This window comes from Orbicella franksi, chromosome 4, assembly GCF_964199315.1.
Source record: "Orbicella franksi chromosome 4, jaOrbFran1.1, whole genome shotgun sequence".
NCBI classification, from domain to species: domain Eukaryota; kingdom Metazoa; phylum Cnidaria; class Anthozoa; order Scleractinia; family Merulinidae; genus Orbicella; species Orbicella franksi.
In genome coordinates, this window is record NC_138148.1 from 9,134,814 (window position 1) to 9,149,739 (window position 14,926).

At 39.7% G+C, this 14,926-nt stretch overlaps 3 protein-coding genes across 3 annotated transcripts; 1 reads left to right on the forward strand and 2 right to left on the reverse strand.

Annotated features, from left to right (window-relative positions):
* LOC145484418 (tRNA (guanine(6)-N(2))-methyltransferase THUMP3-like) lies at positions 1 to 5,771 on the forward strand. Its single transcript, XM_081463037.1, has 3 exons — positions 1 to 2,306; positions 2,920 to 3,082; positions 3,610 to 5,771. The coding sequence occupies exons 1-3, from the start codon at positions 1,286 to 1,288 to the stop codon at positions 3,935 to 3,937; spliced, it is 1,512 nt and encodes a 503-aa protein (XP_081319163.1). The 5' UTR covers positions 1 to 1,285; the 3' UTR covers positions 3,938 to 5,771.
* LOC145484433 (uncharacterized) lies at positions 5,753 to 10,425 on the reverse strand. The gene is made up of 5 exons (XM_081463055.1): positions 10,334 to 10,425; positions 10,006 to 10,264; positions 8,631 to 8,667; positions 7,349 to 7,541; positions 5,753 to 6,533 (listed from the first exon to the last, which is right to left on the reverse strand). Exons 1-5 carry the CDS (start codon positions 10,368 to 10,370, stop codon positions 6,028 to 6,030), a joined length of 1,032 nt encoding a protein of 343 aa, XP_081319181.1. The 5' UTR covers positions 10,371 to 10,425; the 3' UTR covers positions 5,753 to 6,027.
* Positions 10,426 to 11,031: 606 nt separating this feature from the next.
* On the reverse strand, positions 11,032 to 13,426 carry LOC145485286 (DNA polymerase epsilon subunit 2-like). The gene has a single exon (XM_081463974.1). The coding sequence runs from the start codon at positions 13,424 to 13,426 to the stop codon at positions 11,723 to 11,725; it is 1,704 nt and encodes a 567-aa protein (XP_081320100.1). The 3' UTR covers positions 11,032 to 11,722.
* Between the last annotated feature and the right edge of the window lie 1,500 nt (positions 13,427 to 14,926).

Sequence of the window (14,926 nt, forward strand, 5' to 3'; positions counted from 1 at the left end):
TCTGTTTTATTATTATTATTATTATTATTATTATTTTTTAAATCTTTTAAACCTGGTTTTCACTAACGCACAAGCATTCCTGAGCATAAGCTGACATAGGCAGATGCGGTAAGGTGTTGTTGATTAGCACCTTTTGTTGGGAAAATTCCTAACAGAAGGCGCTATTAGCAAACCACAACGACTTCGGCAACGAGAATGTCACCAAATAAAAGGTTTAAACAATGGCTGTGCACCTGCACGTGAAATAACCAAGTTCTGCGGAGTCGGGGGAACGCAAATGGTGACGACTAATGTTTCGAATTCTATTTGGGAATGAAAGCTGTCATTGGGATTTGAGACTAAATCCAATAGGAAATTGAGCAATTTCAGTTTTTAATGGACAAAAACCTTGTACCAGAATAATTTTAGGTATATTACAGCACTTTTTGCATTCCTAAAGATAGCAACAGTTGCCTGAAATAATACTAAAACCATGGGAGCACTAGAAAATAAATTTCAAAGTTCAGAGAAACTGTGCAAACATGAATAAAATTCATCATCAGTTTTATTTCACCGTAACTTTCAAGTGTTTCATATGCAATTCCACTTTTCTTTCGACATTGAATAGTGTTGTTACATGTACTAGAAATGATATCTTTTGACAAGATATTTTAAACAGTCGCACAGAAGTTTGCAATACGTTGTCAAAAATCTTGGTGCCAAGTTTTTGTCCACTTGTTACTCGAACTTTGGAGGATTCTTTCTTAATTCCAATGCTCAGACGAGCATCCCCGACCTTATCACATGGGAGAAGGAGTCCTCCCTCCCTGGAAGTCTAATCTGGTGTGTATTGCCATTGAACACTTTCCCGTTCACTTGAGATAGTTTTATAGGCCAAATTCAACAGGAGGGTGGCTAACAGCAGCCCCCCTTGTTATGCTGACTTGGCCTCAAAATGCCGGAAATCCCATTACTGAGGACCTCAATTTTGCCCCTGAACCCCGCTAAAGGAGATCGCCTTCGGTGGTCCACATCTCGAAGCCCCTTATCCTCTAAAATCCTGTATCCGCCCCAGCTTTATGGTGGTGGCCGGGAAAGCATGGTATGTACGCATTTTGGATAAATGCATAAAAGTGCGAAAGGGACTGGGGCTGGGGATGAACAAACTGATTCAAAGCCAGCGGCGTTTTACCTAGTCAAGTAAGGCTGAGCCATTTATCGACTCGGAATTTGTTTTCATTTTTTCAGATGAAACATCGAAAACTAATTTTCTTCTGGCATAGGTAACGATTGCTCAGTCTATTTCATGATGTTTGCGACAGGCAGACGTACTTTCTACTCAAAAATTCGCCATGTTGTACTTGGAAAGTATATGAGATGTTTGTTACACGAAGTATGTACTCGACATGTTCCACTTCGTCCAAAGATGGCGGACGGTTTTAGCGTCGTTGTGTGTGCTACAGTCTCTACTGGTTTAGAATCGGTTGCCGCCAAGGAGTGCAAAGAGAGGCTCGGCTGTAAGTCAATAAGGGAAGGAAGAGGCCGAATCTATTTTGATATTCCAGCAAATTCGTTTTCAGAGTTGAAGTCGCTGAGATCTATCGAGAACTTGTTTGTAGTGGTGAAGGAATTCCAAGAAGACAACAGCGAGGAACTCGATTGTTATGACCCGAATATTCTTGAAAAACTCTACAAACTACCTCAAGATCTTGACTGGAACTTGGCTCTTTCTCTGTGGAAGCAGTTTACGGAGTATTCCGGGATACTTTTAAAAAGTGAGAACCTAGGTGAAAACAATGCACTGAATATTCATGTTACAGACAACAAAACTCAAGCTATCGGCGAGGATAACGGAGATAATGATGGCGAGTCTTCGGTTGACAGCGTTAGAGAAGCTCCAGCTAAAAGAATGAAACACGGGAATGGAGGTTTTGATAATGAGACAACCAACAGTAAGGATGACACTACATTAGTAGCAACTTCAGAAGCACTTTCTGTACCTTTGTCAAGTGACGTTCCTGCAGAGAGTCCAGCCTTGTTACCAAAATTCCGTGTTACATGCACACGTACTGGCAACAGCCATAGCTTCTCATCCCCTGAAGCTGCAGCCAAGTTTGGAGGTGGAATAAATGACTGGTTTGGCTGGCGCGTGGATCTCACCAATCCAGATATAGAAGTTCTCCTCAACATTGTTGATAACAGTGTTGTTGTTGGTATTGCACTGACAAAGGAAACTAGAGGAAAACGGAACATAGCTCACTTTGGTCCAACAACGTTGAAGTCATCAATAGCCTACTGCATGCTCTCATTGGCAAATATTCAGCCAGGTAGGTCGTGACATCTGTCTTGTGTCAGAAGGTCTACAATAGACAGGTGGCAGGATTAAGGGTTGTTGCCATAATCATTCTTGACAACATCCTTGTTGCCAGTACCATTCTTAACCGTAAACAGACTACAAGGTTGCCAGAGTTAGCCAGCTGCCATCCTAAATCACCATCTAATTCATGGTCTCAGTCAGCTACTTTGCTGGGCTGCTCATCTGATTTGTTAGAAATCGCCTACTCAGGCACCTAATCAGCCACCTACTGCATCAATAATGCCGCCTACTTGCACTTCAAAACATTTTGACAACCCTGAGGCTAACCTGAGCCAGGCACACCCCATACCTCTCACCCCTCACCTCAGTTTTAGACTTGCCCTCTTGCATTCTCTAAAGCAACTTGATGAAAGGAGGGTTCGCTAGTTTTGGTTGCCAGGACAAGGTTGGGGCAGCAAAGGTTTTAAATGGGTAACAATTTAGGAGGTTAATAAAATGCTCCTGGTGTGCATGGACCTTGTTAAACCTGAAATGTGATATCACACATATTTTACAGTATATGATACAAACCCTCTTTGATCAAAAAAAATTGTTGTTGCCACTGATATTGATTGCTTCACCAGGTGAAATTGTGTGTGACCCTATGTGCGGTGGAGGTTCCATCCCTATTGAGGGTGCATTGAATTGGCCTGCATCTTTGCACTTGTGTGGAGACCATCATGATTTAGCTCCTCCTAGGACGTTAGCAAATGTACAGAATGTGGTTAAACAACAGCTGGATGGAAAGTAAGGAAAATCTTAATATAGACTACAGTATAAGATATAAAGGATTTACCGCTATCCTCAACATACTCCCAACAGCGGGCAGTGGCTTGTAACACCTACTTACCTATTTGGCACAAATACAATGAAACAGATTAATGTAGAAGTTAGAATTCAGTCTTTGGTCATCTCAGAAAGGACTACTATTTTATATGAAATTTGGATCTTGTCAAGTTACTGACAAGATGCGGCATTTACATTTAGCCGATTTAAACCAAGACTAACACACAGTGGTGAGTTCAGTCAGCCTTCCTAGCATGGTGTTCTTATACAAGATACTTGTGTTTTAAATTTATTATTTTGTTCAAGGGCAAGTGTACCGGTAAGTGTATTAAGTTTTTTTAAGTGGTTATCTATTAGCAATTAGTCTGATTGTTTGGGATGGGGAGAGAGGATTTTTTGGTCAAAACTTGTCAAGCAAATTTACCCAAAAAAGATATTTAGGATTAACAACTGCCAAACTGCCATAAGAACTTTTAATTTCTCAACAGGAAAACCCTCCCCCTTGACATTTATCAGTGGGATGTTTGCAATCTTCCTCTCAAATCAAACAGTGTTGATGTCTTCATTTCTGACTTGCCATTTGGTAAGAAGAGTGGATCTAAACATGAAAACTGGAAACTGTATCCTAAAGCGCTTGAGGAAATGGCACGAGTCTGTCTCACTGAAAGTGGCAGAGCTGTGTTACTTACTCAAGACAAGAGAGTTATGGGGCAGGTGCTTAACAGGTCAGCACAATGGAAAAAGGATGTGACTTTGTGGATCAATCTGGGAGGACTTAAAGCAGGAATTTATGTCCTTTCCAGAACTAAAAAGTGAGATTGTTTACTTCTGAAGGGTTGTATTAATTCATGTTAATAGTGAGCTTAAGCAATGACGGCAGGACCCTGAAGAGAATGCCTAGTAAAAAGTGAATTTATATGTTACCTTTGAACTTTTCAATTGTCAAGATCTGTTCAGTGTACGAGCCTGTTGGTCACAGAACTTGCTCAAGCTAAATATGTAACTCCGGTGTTCAATTCCAAATAAATGTGCAAAAAATTAGGCACTGCTGTTTGTGTTCTCCAAAGTATGCAGAACTTACTAGTCATTTCACATTGTTGTTTTGCAGAGGAATGCTAAGAAATGTATTGTAAACATTTAAAACGCACATGCACAGCCATTGTTTTACTTATTAAACCTTTTTTGGTGGCGTTCTCATAGCCGTTGCCTATGTGGTTTGCTTAAGCTCTCTATAATTAATAATGAGCCTGCCTTAGGGTAGCTTTAATTTTAAGTCATTTAGACTTTCTCAGCAGAACAACTAAATTTTGCAGTTTTGTTCTAGTTAAAAATTGCACTTTTACATGTATGTCTGACAGGATCTGTTTTCAGACACTCTTAATGTGAACAATGGCATTCAACTCTCTTTTAGAATATGCCACATGATTGACTAACTCATAATTTATGCACAATATTTTTATTTACACAATGGCATTAGATAATGGATAAAACAAAATGAAGACATCACTGTTTAAAATCAAATGTCTTGAATACACTTTGATTATGCCATAATTTTTTAAAGATATTCCCCTTAAGTCACAAGTCACTGCGTGAGCTGTAGTGTATTTTGCAAATATATAGTCAAGTAAAAGTGCGAAATAATAGGTAAATCTGCACAGCAATATTGCATACTAATACTTGACCATAATAACACTGCCAGCAAGCGTCATAGGCCTGCAATGCGTGCATACCCCACTGAACAAGTCGACAAAAAAATTCACTACAATCTTTACTTTTGTACTCTGCTGAATACAGATTCCTACTAAATTCATTATGTACAACTATTATGTAATTGTCTTCTGCTGTTTATTATGGACATAGTTATAAGAAAAGTCTTTAGTTTAGATAACAATTAAAACGTACATCTAAGCATGCACTTCCTAGCAGAAAGCCACGTTTTTACAGCGCTATAGAAGCACATATCAAACAAGCTATATGGCACAAATTGCGCATCTTCAAAAGTGTAGCCTAAATTTCTCAAGTTTGTTGTTTGTAATCCATGTTAATCTTCTCCATCCACAACCATCCTTGTTCCTTTATGGTTTATTATTATCTCTTTGGTGTTTTCCTATCTCAGTAAACTACTATTTTCAGGTTTCCTTCAATTTAAAGGTTATTTTGTATGTGGCCAAAATAACTCCAAATAGTGTGACTGAGCTCCTTTAAAGTTGTTAAAGTGAGATATTTTCAATTTTCCTTTTCTATTTGGTCACTAACCACCCTACAAGCAGTTGGTTTCTCCTACGCCAAACAAGAGAGTTTCTCTCTTGTTTGTAGTGTAGCATTGGCATGGGGGAAAGCAACTGCTTGCAGGGTAGTCACTACCTGATATGATAATATCTCTCTGATATTTATTGATAAATTATTTAAAATTTTTACCCTCAAAGTCAGTGTCAGTTCTTCCTGTTACAATCAATTTATTTTCTAGAATTCTCCTCAAGTGAATCATTCTGTTATAATTTTGTCAGGACATTTTCCTACTATTACAGTCTACGAATCAAGTCGAATACTTTTGTAACCCACACTAAAAACTAGGATCTGTCATAAACTTAAAGTAGTTCTGGTTTCTATAATTTTTGTGTCTAGAATAAAGTAAAAAGACATAAAAAAATTAACTGAAATTTACAAGGCAGCATGTTGCATACAGTTTACCGCTAAGGAAATTAGTGTACATTCCACATTTGTCATGTTAAGATGTGGGAAATGCTAATTTTTTTCATTACTGATGAGTCATGTTCACTTCAAAAGTGAAAAATAATATTTTATAAATAATGATAAATACAAATTACCAGAAATCCAAAAGACCTTAACCCTATGTAAACTTGACACTTTGACCAGTGTAAAACATTTATAAGACTAGTTAATTCTTAGTCAAAACCACAGTCAAAACTGCCTCCTGAAGACCATGAATGGTCTGAACCCCATCCTCCAAAACCATGATGTCCAAACCCCCCTACAGTGTGTCCCAACATATATCCCATTGCTGCTCCACCGACGACTCCTGCTGCAGCACCCATCATCATTTTATTGCGGCCACTATGTTGCTGTGGTGGCTGTTGCATATACACTGTCTGTGGCTTACCACCTTGTACATATGTCGTGTGATGAGCTGGGTTGCCATAGTACTGTTGCTGTGGATATTGACCCGGGGGAGGGGTGGGATAGTATTGTCCATGAGCCTGCTGTGGGTACCCTCCTGGGGGTTGTTGAGGGTAAGCTTGTGATGAGTAGCTCGGCTGCTGTGGAGCAATTGGCTGAGGGTAAGGAGTTGGTGCATATCTGGGTGGTGGTGGACCTGATGGATATGGAGGTGGCTGCCCATAGGCTCCCTGTGGCTGAGGAGGCCCTTGAGAGTATGGCGGAGGAGGACCAGCTATTGATAGAGATAAACAGAAATATTGTTTAACAAATGACATTGTCAAGAAAAAAAAGTGAATTAAAGTTTTCAGTGATTTAGTAACATGGTAAAGTCTCCATACAAGCCAATTTGCCCATCAGGTCAGTGCTCATCTCCGATTTCTGTAGCATGAAACAACTAGGAGTATTTCTACTACCCCTGAATGGGATGCTAGTCCATCACAAGGTAACCCTCAGTATTGAATTTGACCTTACCCATTTATATATCTGGGACATAGAGAGGCACTGTGAGAGTAGCGTCTTGCCCAAGAACACAGCACAATGTCCCCACCCAGGGCTCAAACCTGGAACCACTCAATCCGGAGTAGAGCGCACTAGCCATGAGGTCAACGTGCCTCCCACTATATAAAGGTATATACAGCTACAGCTGTATATATTGCTATACTATATGTAGCTACCCTAATAGTCAGACTGCAAACTTTACTCATGAACTATTTCTGCCTTTTTCGATCAGCTGAAAGAGCTTTTCTGTTGAAACAGTGTTCTATTTGGCTCATAAAATTCATGAATAACTATATCCAGGACTGAAGAGGCATATTTTTCATATCCTCACTAGTGATGATATTGCAAACAGTCAGTTGGACTGTATAATATAAATAAAATAATTACACAGTGGTTGAAGATATGAATTTAATTATCTCGTGTTTAAAACAATCTTTTACTAATAAACCCACTGTGCTCATTTGTAAAATATTGTTTATACCATGCGAAAATAAAGTTCATATCTTCCCGCCACTGTGTAATATCCTCTAGTATATAACAATAGCTTACGGGATGAAGCTCCATGAACAACAGATGGATTAAAACCAATGGGTGGTGGATGTGCACCTCCTCCAGGAACGCTTGGTGCAGCACCATAAGGAGCAGGGTTAGGTGCAGCACCATATGCAGCAGCATTTGGAGCACCATATGATGGATATGAAGGTCTGGGCACTGGTGGATTCTGTGGCCCACCATATGTAAGCTAACAAAGGAATAAACAAGACAAATCAACAGATAAAATTGCTTTAGTTTCAAGCATCTTTAGAAAATGGCTTCCGTTTCTGACATAAATTTTGGTTCATGGCAACTTACAAAAAACATGCAGGATTTTTTCGTTACATGTACATTCGAACATTTCTTCCCTTTTAAAGTGTAAAATGAATAATTACCAGTAAACATAAGGCCTTGTGTCCCATGAATTGGGAGGATGAGCGAGTGTGAGTTTATAACGTAATACTAAACACATGTAGCTCAAAATGCACGACAAGGTAAGGATTAGCTTTATGCATTTTATCTTGTAGCTGTGTTGTCCAACCAGACAAATTTTGCACATCTGACGTTCAAAGGCTGTTTTTACGAGTGCTTACAGTCTAGTGAAAATCAAAAATTGGAGATGTAAATGAAGCCATAAAATTATCTCAACAGAATCAGGGTCAGAAAAAACAGAACATTTCCATTTTATTCTGATTCTTGGATTCGGAAGCAGAGGTTGAAGAAATAAATAAAGAATCCCTAAACCCAGAATCAAGCATCATGACCGGTTAGTCCAGTTCTGACCCTTTCTCTGCCAAGCAACCCTATGCTCTCGGAGAGAGGGACTCTGTCTCCAAGAGCATAGCAATGTGTGACAGAGAGAGGGCCAGAACTGGACTACATGATTGGTTAATTCTTCCACTGCTTCCCACTTCCACAATGCAGTTTTCACTAGGTCATAACCAACAGAGTCATAAGTGGAATCGATTTAAGTTCTACTTCTGACTTCGTTAGTTTGATCTTAACTAGATTATATCAGTAGTCACGCTGCACTTCTGATTACGACCCTGACTACAACTGATAACCAATCTTGCCTACGCTCATCCAGTCAGATGAAAACAACCAATTTCTAGCTTCTGCATTACATAGTTGTTAGAGTGCCTAGAAAGTGAAGACCTAAGACCCCCTAGAAAACAAAGACCCCCAAGAAAATGAAGACCCCCTAGAAAATGGAGAGCTCAAAAACAAAGACGTCGAAAACAAAGACCCCTCAAAATCCTAACGTTAAGTAAATTAAGGCACAACATTCAGTACTTACTGGAACCCGAGCTTGCTCTAAGAGTGAAATCCATTCCCTGTTTTTAATAAAAGAGGAAAGTCTTATTAATAGTTATCACAAAGAGTAGGGCATGGAGTTCCCGGTGTTGTGGCCTGGTCTTGTTCCGAAATTACATTGGGGGCATCTGTAAAAAATAAATCTTCATTCGTTGTAAACTGCTCAATTGCAGTCTGTCTAAGACCCCCGCAAAGTGTTGTAAAGCGCATTGAGCATATGGAAATGCGCTATATAAATACCGTTATTATTATTATTATTATCAATAATCAAGATAATGTCATTTTTGCAACTTATATGAAACTTATATGAAACTAGTCAGATTAGTCAGGTTTTCTGAGGAAGACAAATTAGGTGAAACACATTATTATTATAATAATAACATATGTTAAGATTTGTGCAATGTATAATATTTGCTAAAAGTCATCTGCCCTCTCTCCTACAGAGACATGCATGTTTTGTTAAGTTGATCAGTCTGTTGACATAAAATTGTCTTCCAAGGAAAAGATGTTTTGGTCAGCCAGTCATTCAGCCTATTTACTTACGAGTTTCATCAACAGTAACATGGCTTTCATTGAGCTACAGGAAACCTGGACAAAATGTTTGCAAGGGCCTTTTCTCATTACGCTAGAAGCAGGAAAGAATATTATGTTATTCCTCTCTCTCCCTTTTCAGTGTTGTGTATATAAAGAAAAAAGGGCTCCTATTACTATGTATGTAGACATTTATGTGAAATTAATTAGGGAATTGGGGGGGGGGGGGCAGGGTAGGTTTGATGTTCCTCTCCAAGGGGGTGAGTGGGGGCTCATTTCCTAAAACAGTGGCCGGTAATCGAGCCTAGGGGCAGGGCAAAGCAGGTGTCCAGTTCATGGCAATCATTCTGCATGAACAAGTTTTTTTGAAGAAGATATTCATACATAATGTAGAACTACAATCCTGGTTACTCAAGTGGCTCCCCCCCCCCCCCTCCCGATATCACCTGTTTACAAGCCAATTTGTCAATCAGCTTGCGGAGCAATTAGGTTTCTACCCGGTTTCTCACTGGGATTTTATGGTAAATAAATCCTCTCAATTCTGCCTAACCAACGTGCTATTCTCTGCCTCTTAAACCAGAGCACTTTCGTCCGCTTTTCAGGTTTTCCAAGCACCTTCAGTGATACCAACATATCCAATTTAATTTGGTAAGCTTGAGTTTATAAGCTTATCCTACAAAAGCGCTTTGGAGAGATATTTGCTTTCGTTCTGTATCTTCAAAAATCTTTCTCTCTTTAGCATATTGTCACGAAAAGTAAGATTATCAAGGAAAACAGGTCGACATGACAAATACAAGCTAAGCTTGTCCAAAAAGTTTGTTTTATACCTTGCGTCACTCTCCGTTTCTGCGTAGAGGTACCATGTCCGCTCAGGCGACGAAACACAGAACATAGCATTGATATCACTGTCTTTAGGTGGTTTAACCCCTTCTCCAACGGCATGGCCAACGTTTATTCGACGACATTCTGTTTTCATGTGAATTTTTCCATCGCATTCCTTGTCTTTCGAATCCTGATAATACGAGAACACGCCATCTTGGTACAAAACGAAGTATCTTCTTTTCCAAGAGTTCTTGAAAAATCCACCTAGAATGAGCTTAGCATTAGTGTAGTTCCCCTACAACGACTTTTTGTGCTTGTTTGCAAAATACTTACTTAGTTTGTGGAGATATCCCGCTTTTACGGTTCCCATGTTTCACAACAGCTACGTTTGCCTCTACGATGAAGGAAGACGAATGACTTGTAACTATGCTGGAGCTAAAATAGATCTCATCCGTGACTAATCCCATGTTTGCGTGACGCAAGGTAATGACGACTTATGACGTCATTTTATTTTTTCCCATACATCAATAATTCTTATTTCTTAGCTTTCTCCTTCATGATCAGTATATTATGTTCCAAAAGATAAACGGTATTTATAAAATCAAACGTAATAATAATATTACCATGTGTAATAAGAAGGCAGCTTTCTTGGAATTTTAATTTTTTCTGTTGAAACCACTTTTTGTCAAATTGCAAAAAATGTTCATGAAAAGGGAAAAGAAAAGGATGACTGCTTCAATCTTTTTGGGTTTGAATTTCCTGCATACCTTCATTTATGATTTTGTGGAATTTATGATCAAGTGATTTTGTGTGTTTACCTGATAAATTTCTTGCAAAAATAAAGGGAGCTGTTTTAAAAAACCTACAAAGGTTGCATGGTTGAATTTTTATGGCCATCAGTATCAAAATAGTTGCCAAAAGAGATGCTTTGTCATCTAGCATACAATTCTCTAACTTCTTCAAATCATCATAAAATCTCACACTTCAACCTGTCTTGAAAATTTCTGGTATCAAGTTTCAATGACCATATTTTAGTGATGGGGAGGTCATGCGATAGATATCCACTGACATCATAAAATAGGTAGCATAAAAAATAGGTGATATCACAGTAAAGTAATAAGTTTTTCTTTTTTGCTGGGCATTATTTTTCTCATTAATACAACACCTTGGCAAATGCCTTTTCTTCAAAAATCAAACACTACAATTTCATATTCACTCAAACACATGCAATTCTTACATGCAATTCTTGCTGCCTGCCAACTTAACAGGACTCAGTTATCAACTAGCTGGTTGCATATATACATTTTGTCTCATTTAGTTCCTAAACATCATGACTAGTTGTACTTGAACACATAACCAGTCTAACTTTCATTTGTTTATGAATCCTCAATGTTTCATTCTGTCCAAGATGCTTGTTGGCTTGGTAACAACTCTGCTGATTAACTTTGAGTCTTGTTTCAACAACAGCAGCTTTGATTATTATTACTTAATAATCCTTTGGTTTCTCAGCAATTCTTTGTGAGTACTTTCTCCCTGATCTCAGTTCTTTAACATTAACTATACTTCAACAGGAAAGACCTACAACTTGGTGCCGATAAGGGAAATATATTGAAACTTCTCTTATCAAAAGCCTTGAGTTCCTTATTTACATATTTTTACAATCATGGTTTAAGTTTCCTTAAATCCACTGAGTTTTCCAGAATGAAGCGTTTATACAGAATACTAGTCAGTAATTTTGCAGTCCTCAAGCTCTCTGGTTGAAGGCCAGTACACTTTGAATGCAAACTCATTTCTAGCAAAGGAACTGGGATTTGTACAAGTGCATTCTAAACTAGAGCAGGTATAAGGATCATACTTGTCGGCCAAAATCATGAGATCTGGAACTGGATACACCCTGAGGGAGTGGTCCTGAGTCCAGTAAATAGGCCTTACATGGGGTGGGATGGGGCAAATGTGTGCTTGTGCTAAGATTGTCTTCACTAACTGCACAGGGATGTCTTTCAATTCTGTGGGTAAATTAATTGAGTTACGACACATCTTGTTCACAAGGTCTTCTCGAAATACAATGATCTCCTGTGTGCAGTACTGAATCCTGCATGGGTTGGTCATAAATACACTGAGAGGGACCTTTTCAGTGACTGCTGAAGTGAATATAGAAGGAATTGGTGGTCTTGGAAGAATGTTACCAGGTCCTGGGTCTTGTGGTCCAGGCACGAACACAAAGCGACTGTTTTCTATTAATGGTGGAAACTCTGCCACCAGTTTGGCAAAACCTTGGAATGACCTTTTTAGAGTGTGATAGTGACTGGGGCCATGTGGTTCAGAGGTGAAGTTACCACACAGAATGAACATGGCTGGGGGCATTGTAGAGTAACCTGAGAACAGCGCACGCAGCTTCTCCATGACCCTGGGCTGGTCTAACCAAACATCTGACAACATCACAAACATGGCATTGTGATTTTCTCTCTCCACGGCTTTAAGCTTTACTGAAGCCTTCAGGCTGGTGGAGGAAGGACCGCCAAAAAAGTTGACACTGCCGAAGTGATTCCTGGTCACCTGACCAGGTTCTGCCGGGGGAAAACCCAAAGCCTTGATGCGAAACACGCCCTCTTCATAGGTCCCTTCTGCAAGCACAAAGCAGTTTTCTGTGTAGAGGCCTGTGTGAAAATTAGCCTGTCTCAAGTCAAGTTCTACAACACCAGTAGGGTCCTCCAGGTAGTATTTCCCCTCCTTAATCTGTGTCATCATGCCCAGTACGATAAGTTGCCCCAAGTTAGCAGTGCTCCCCAGCAAGAACTCCACTGTCTTGAGAGCAAATTTCTCGGCCACTTGACTTTGGTTAGCTCCTTCTACCACGGGCGAAAACAACTCGTGTCTCATGGTCCTCTGATGAAGGATGTTGTACCTTTCTCTAAACACCTCCGATTTGGCATTCGGATTATTGGCGTGCAGCGACACGGAGCCACCGCTCGGGAGAAACTTTTTCCTGTCCGGATTAAACGTGAACCTTGGCACACTGAAAGCATCGATGATGGTGAAAGCTTTGTCGTTGTCGTCTTCAGAAGACTGGCTGCAGTCTTGAACAGCCTGCTCGGCGATTTCACGGTCGACGAGTGAAGAAGTCAATGGCTGCTTTTGGACGCCTTCTACTATTTTATCGAGCCAATCTTCCAGCTCAACTTCAGTCAAGGGACTCAAAACCTCTGTGAGGAATTTTGATGCGTCTGTCTTGAGCGAGAGGCCGTGTAATTTGAACGTAGAAACTATCTTTCCTCGAACGGTGGCAGCCATTTTTTTTCGTGTCGTCGAAAATGGCGCGAAAAGTTTGTAGTGCCAATCTGTACGCGCAGCGTCATCAAGAGAGGGACTGGAGTTTACTTGAGAAAATCCGCTGAAGACTGGGGTAAAAGTAGGCACGCATTGCATAATTGTATCTTCAGGTAATGCAGTTGAAAACCTTTCAGCGTAAGGGATGTCACAGAGTGAATTGAACAATTTGTTATCGTCCGCGGAAGCTATTTATTATAAAAAAAGGATTATAATGAAAGACATGACCTGACATGCAAAAGAGATAGACTAGTACATTAAAACTGGACAAACCATCACTAAAAACATTCCTTTACTACATTAAGCGTACTAAGCTTGTAATCAATGTGGAATCGTTGTCTTTGTCGGGCAACCGATTTACAAATACAATCTTATGAATTTAAAGAAAAAAGAAAAAACAGCATCTAGCAAAGGAGACAGCAATACTTAGCAAATGGCACCGTACTTTCTTAGGTTCAAGTTATCAGTGTCAAATTTCTCACAATATCGTTGACACTAATGAAGGAAAAGTTTTGGAAATTTCAGTCTAACCTCTCCAAAACGGCCACTTTGGAGACAAGGGAAAATCGTTTGCGTTGTGGAGAGGTGGTGGAAAGGAAGAGTGAATGTATGGACTGTCCACCAGGACCAGAAAAAGTGGCTCTTGCGGAGAGGTTACCGTTGTAGAAAGGTTAAAATAAGAGTGAATGTGTGGACTGTCCACGGGAGAAGAAAAAGGGTGGCCGTTGTAGGGAAGTTGCCGTTAGTGGAGGTTCGACTGTAGTAAAGGATGACCGAAAACAAATAATATTATATGGCTGAACTGGTCCGCGTTGAAAAGGACAACAATGATTCGTCTCATCCGCGGTCTGAATTCTGCAATACGGACCTCTAAGATGGAGCGCTGAGATTGAGCGCTACGATGAAGCTCTGAGGTGAACCCCCCATATTGACCTCTAAGATGAAGCGCCATTATGGACCACTCACGAATAGCTGTTATTGAAGTTATCAGCGGTTTGACATACAAACGAGGCGAAAGGGTCAATTTTGCTTTGTATTAACCCGTTCGCCTCGTTTGTATGCCTTTTAAACAAAGGAATATTTGACTGCAGACTCAACTGTAATAACAGCTATTAATTTCGGCGAATTGTTGTTTCAATTCATTGCACAAACTAAACAAAGTTCTTTTGTAAAGTAGAAAACGTTTTACCCTCATGTTTAGAGGACAAAAGCGGCGTGAGAAACCTGAATAAATTGAGACCTTTCGCGCACGCATTCACCAAGAGTGACTCACGAAGACCCATCAATTTATCAGCAGATTAAAACGAGCAATTATAATACTTCATTGAACTAAATTGTTCGATCAGTATTTGCGAAGTTTACAACCTGCCAAAAAAAACAAAAACAAAACAGAGCTCGGCCAAAGTTTCTCCAATACTGACCACACGCCAGTCCAATAACATATATGTATTGTCAGGTAACCAAATTCAACAAACTAGTGCAGTGAAAAATAGTATATCACATCCGGCAATGAAAAACCAAGATCTAAACTGTTGTTTAGGATCGACAAGAACTCGCTTTTCTGATAGAGCGGTTTTCAGTTGAGTGTCGAAAGTAATC

What these genes read in the sequence shown, in the direction of transcription:
- LOC145484433 (XM_081463055.1), bottom strand. Translation starts at nt 10,370, where the DNA reads ATGGGAACCGTAAAAGCGGGATATCTCCACAAACTAA. An exon ending in GGGATATCTCCACAAACTAA is followed by an intron (nt 10,265 to 10,333) that starts GTAAGTATTTTG and finishes AGCTCATTCTAG; the next exon opens with GTGGATTTTTCAAGAACTCT. An exon ending in GAAACGGAGAGTGACGCAAG is followed by an intron (nt 8,668 to 10,005) that starts GTATAAAACAAA and finishes TATTAAAAACAG; the next exon opens with GGAATGGATTTCACTCTTAG.
- LOC145485286 (XM_081463974.1), bottom strand. Translation starts at nt 13,426, where the DNA reads ATGCAATGCGTGCCTACTTTTACCCCAGTCTTCAGCGGATTTTCTCAA.
- LOC145484418 (XM_081463037.1), top strand. Translation starts at nt 1,286, where the DNA reads ATGATGTTTGCGACAGGCAGACGTACTTTCTACTCAAAAATTCGCCAT. An exon ending in ATTGGCAAATATTCAGCCAG is followed by an intron (nt 2,307 to 2,919) that starts GTAGGTCGTGAC and finishes TTGCTTCACCAG; the next exon opens with GTGAAATTGTGTGTGACCCT. An exon ending in AAACAACAGCTGGATGGAAA is followed by an intron (nt 3,083 to 3,609) that starts GTAAGGAAAATC and finishes ATTTCTCAACAG; the next exon opens with GAAAACCCTCCCCCTTGACA.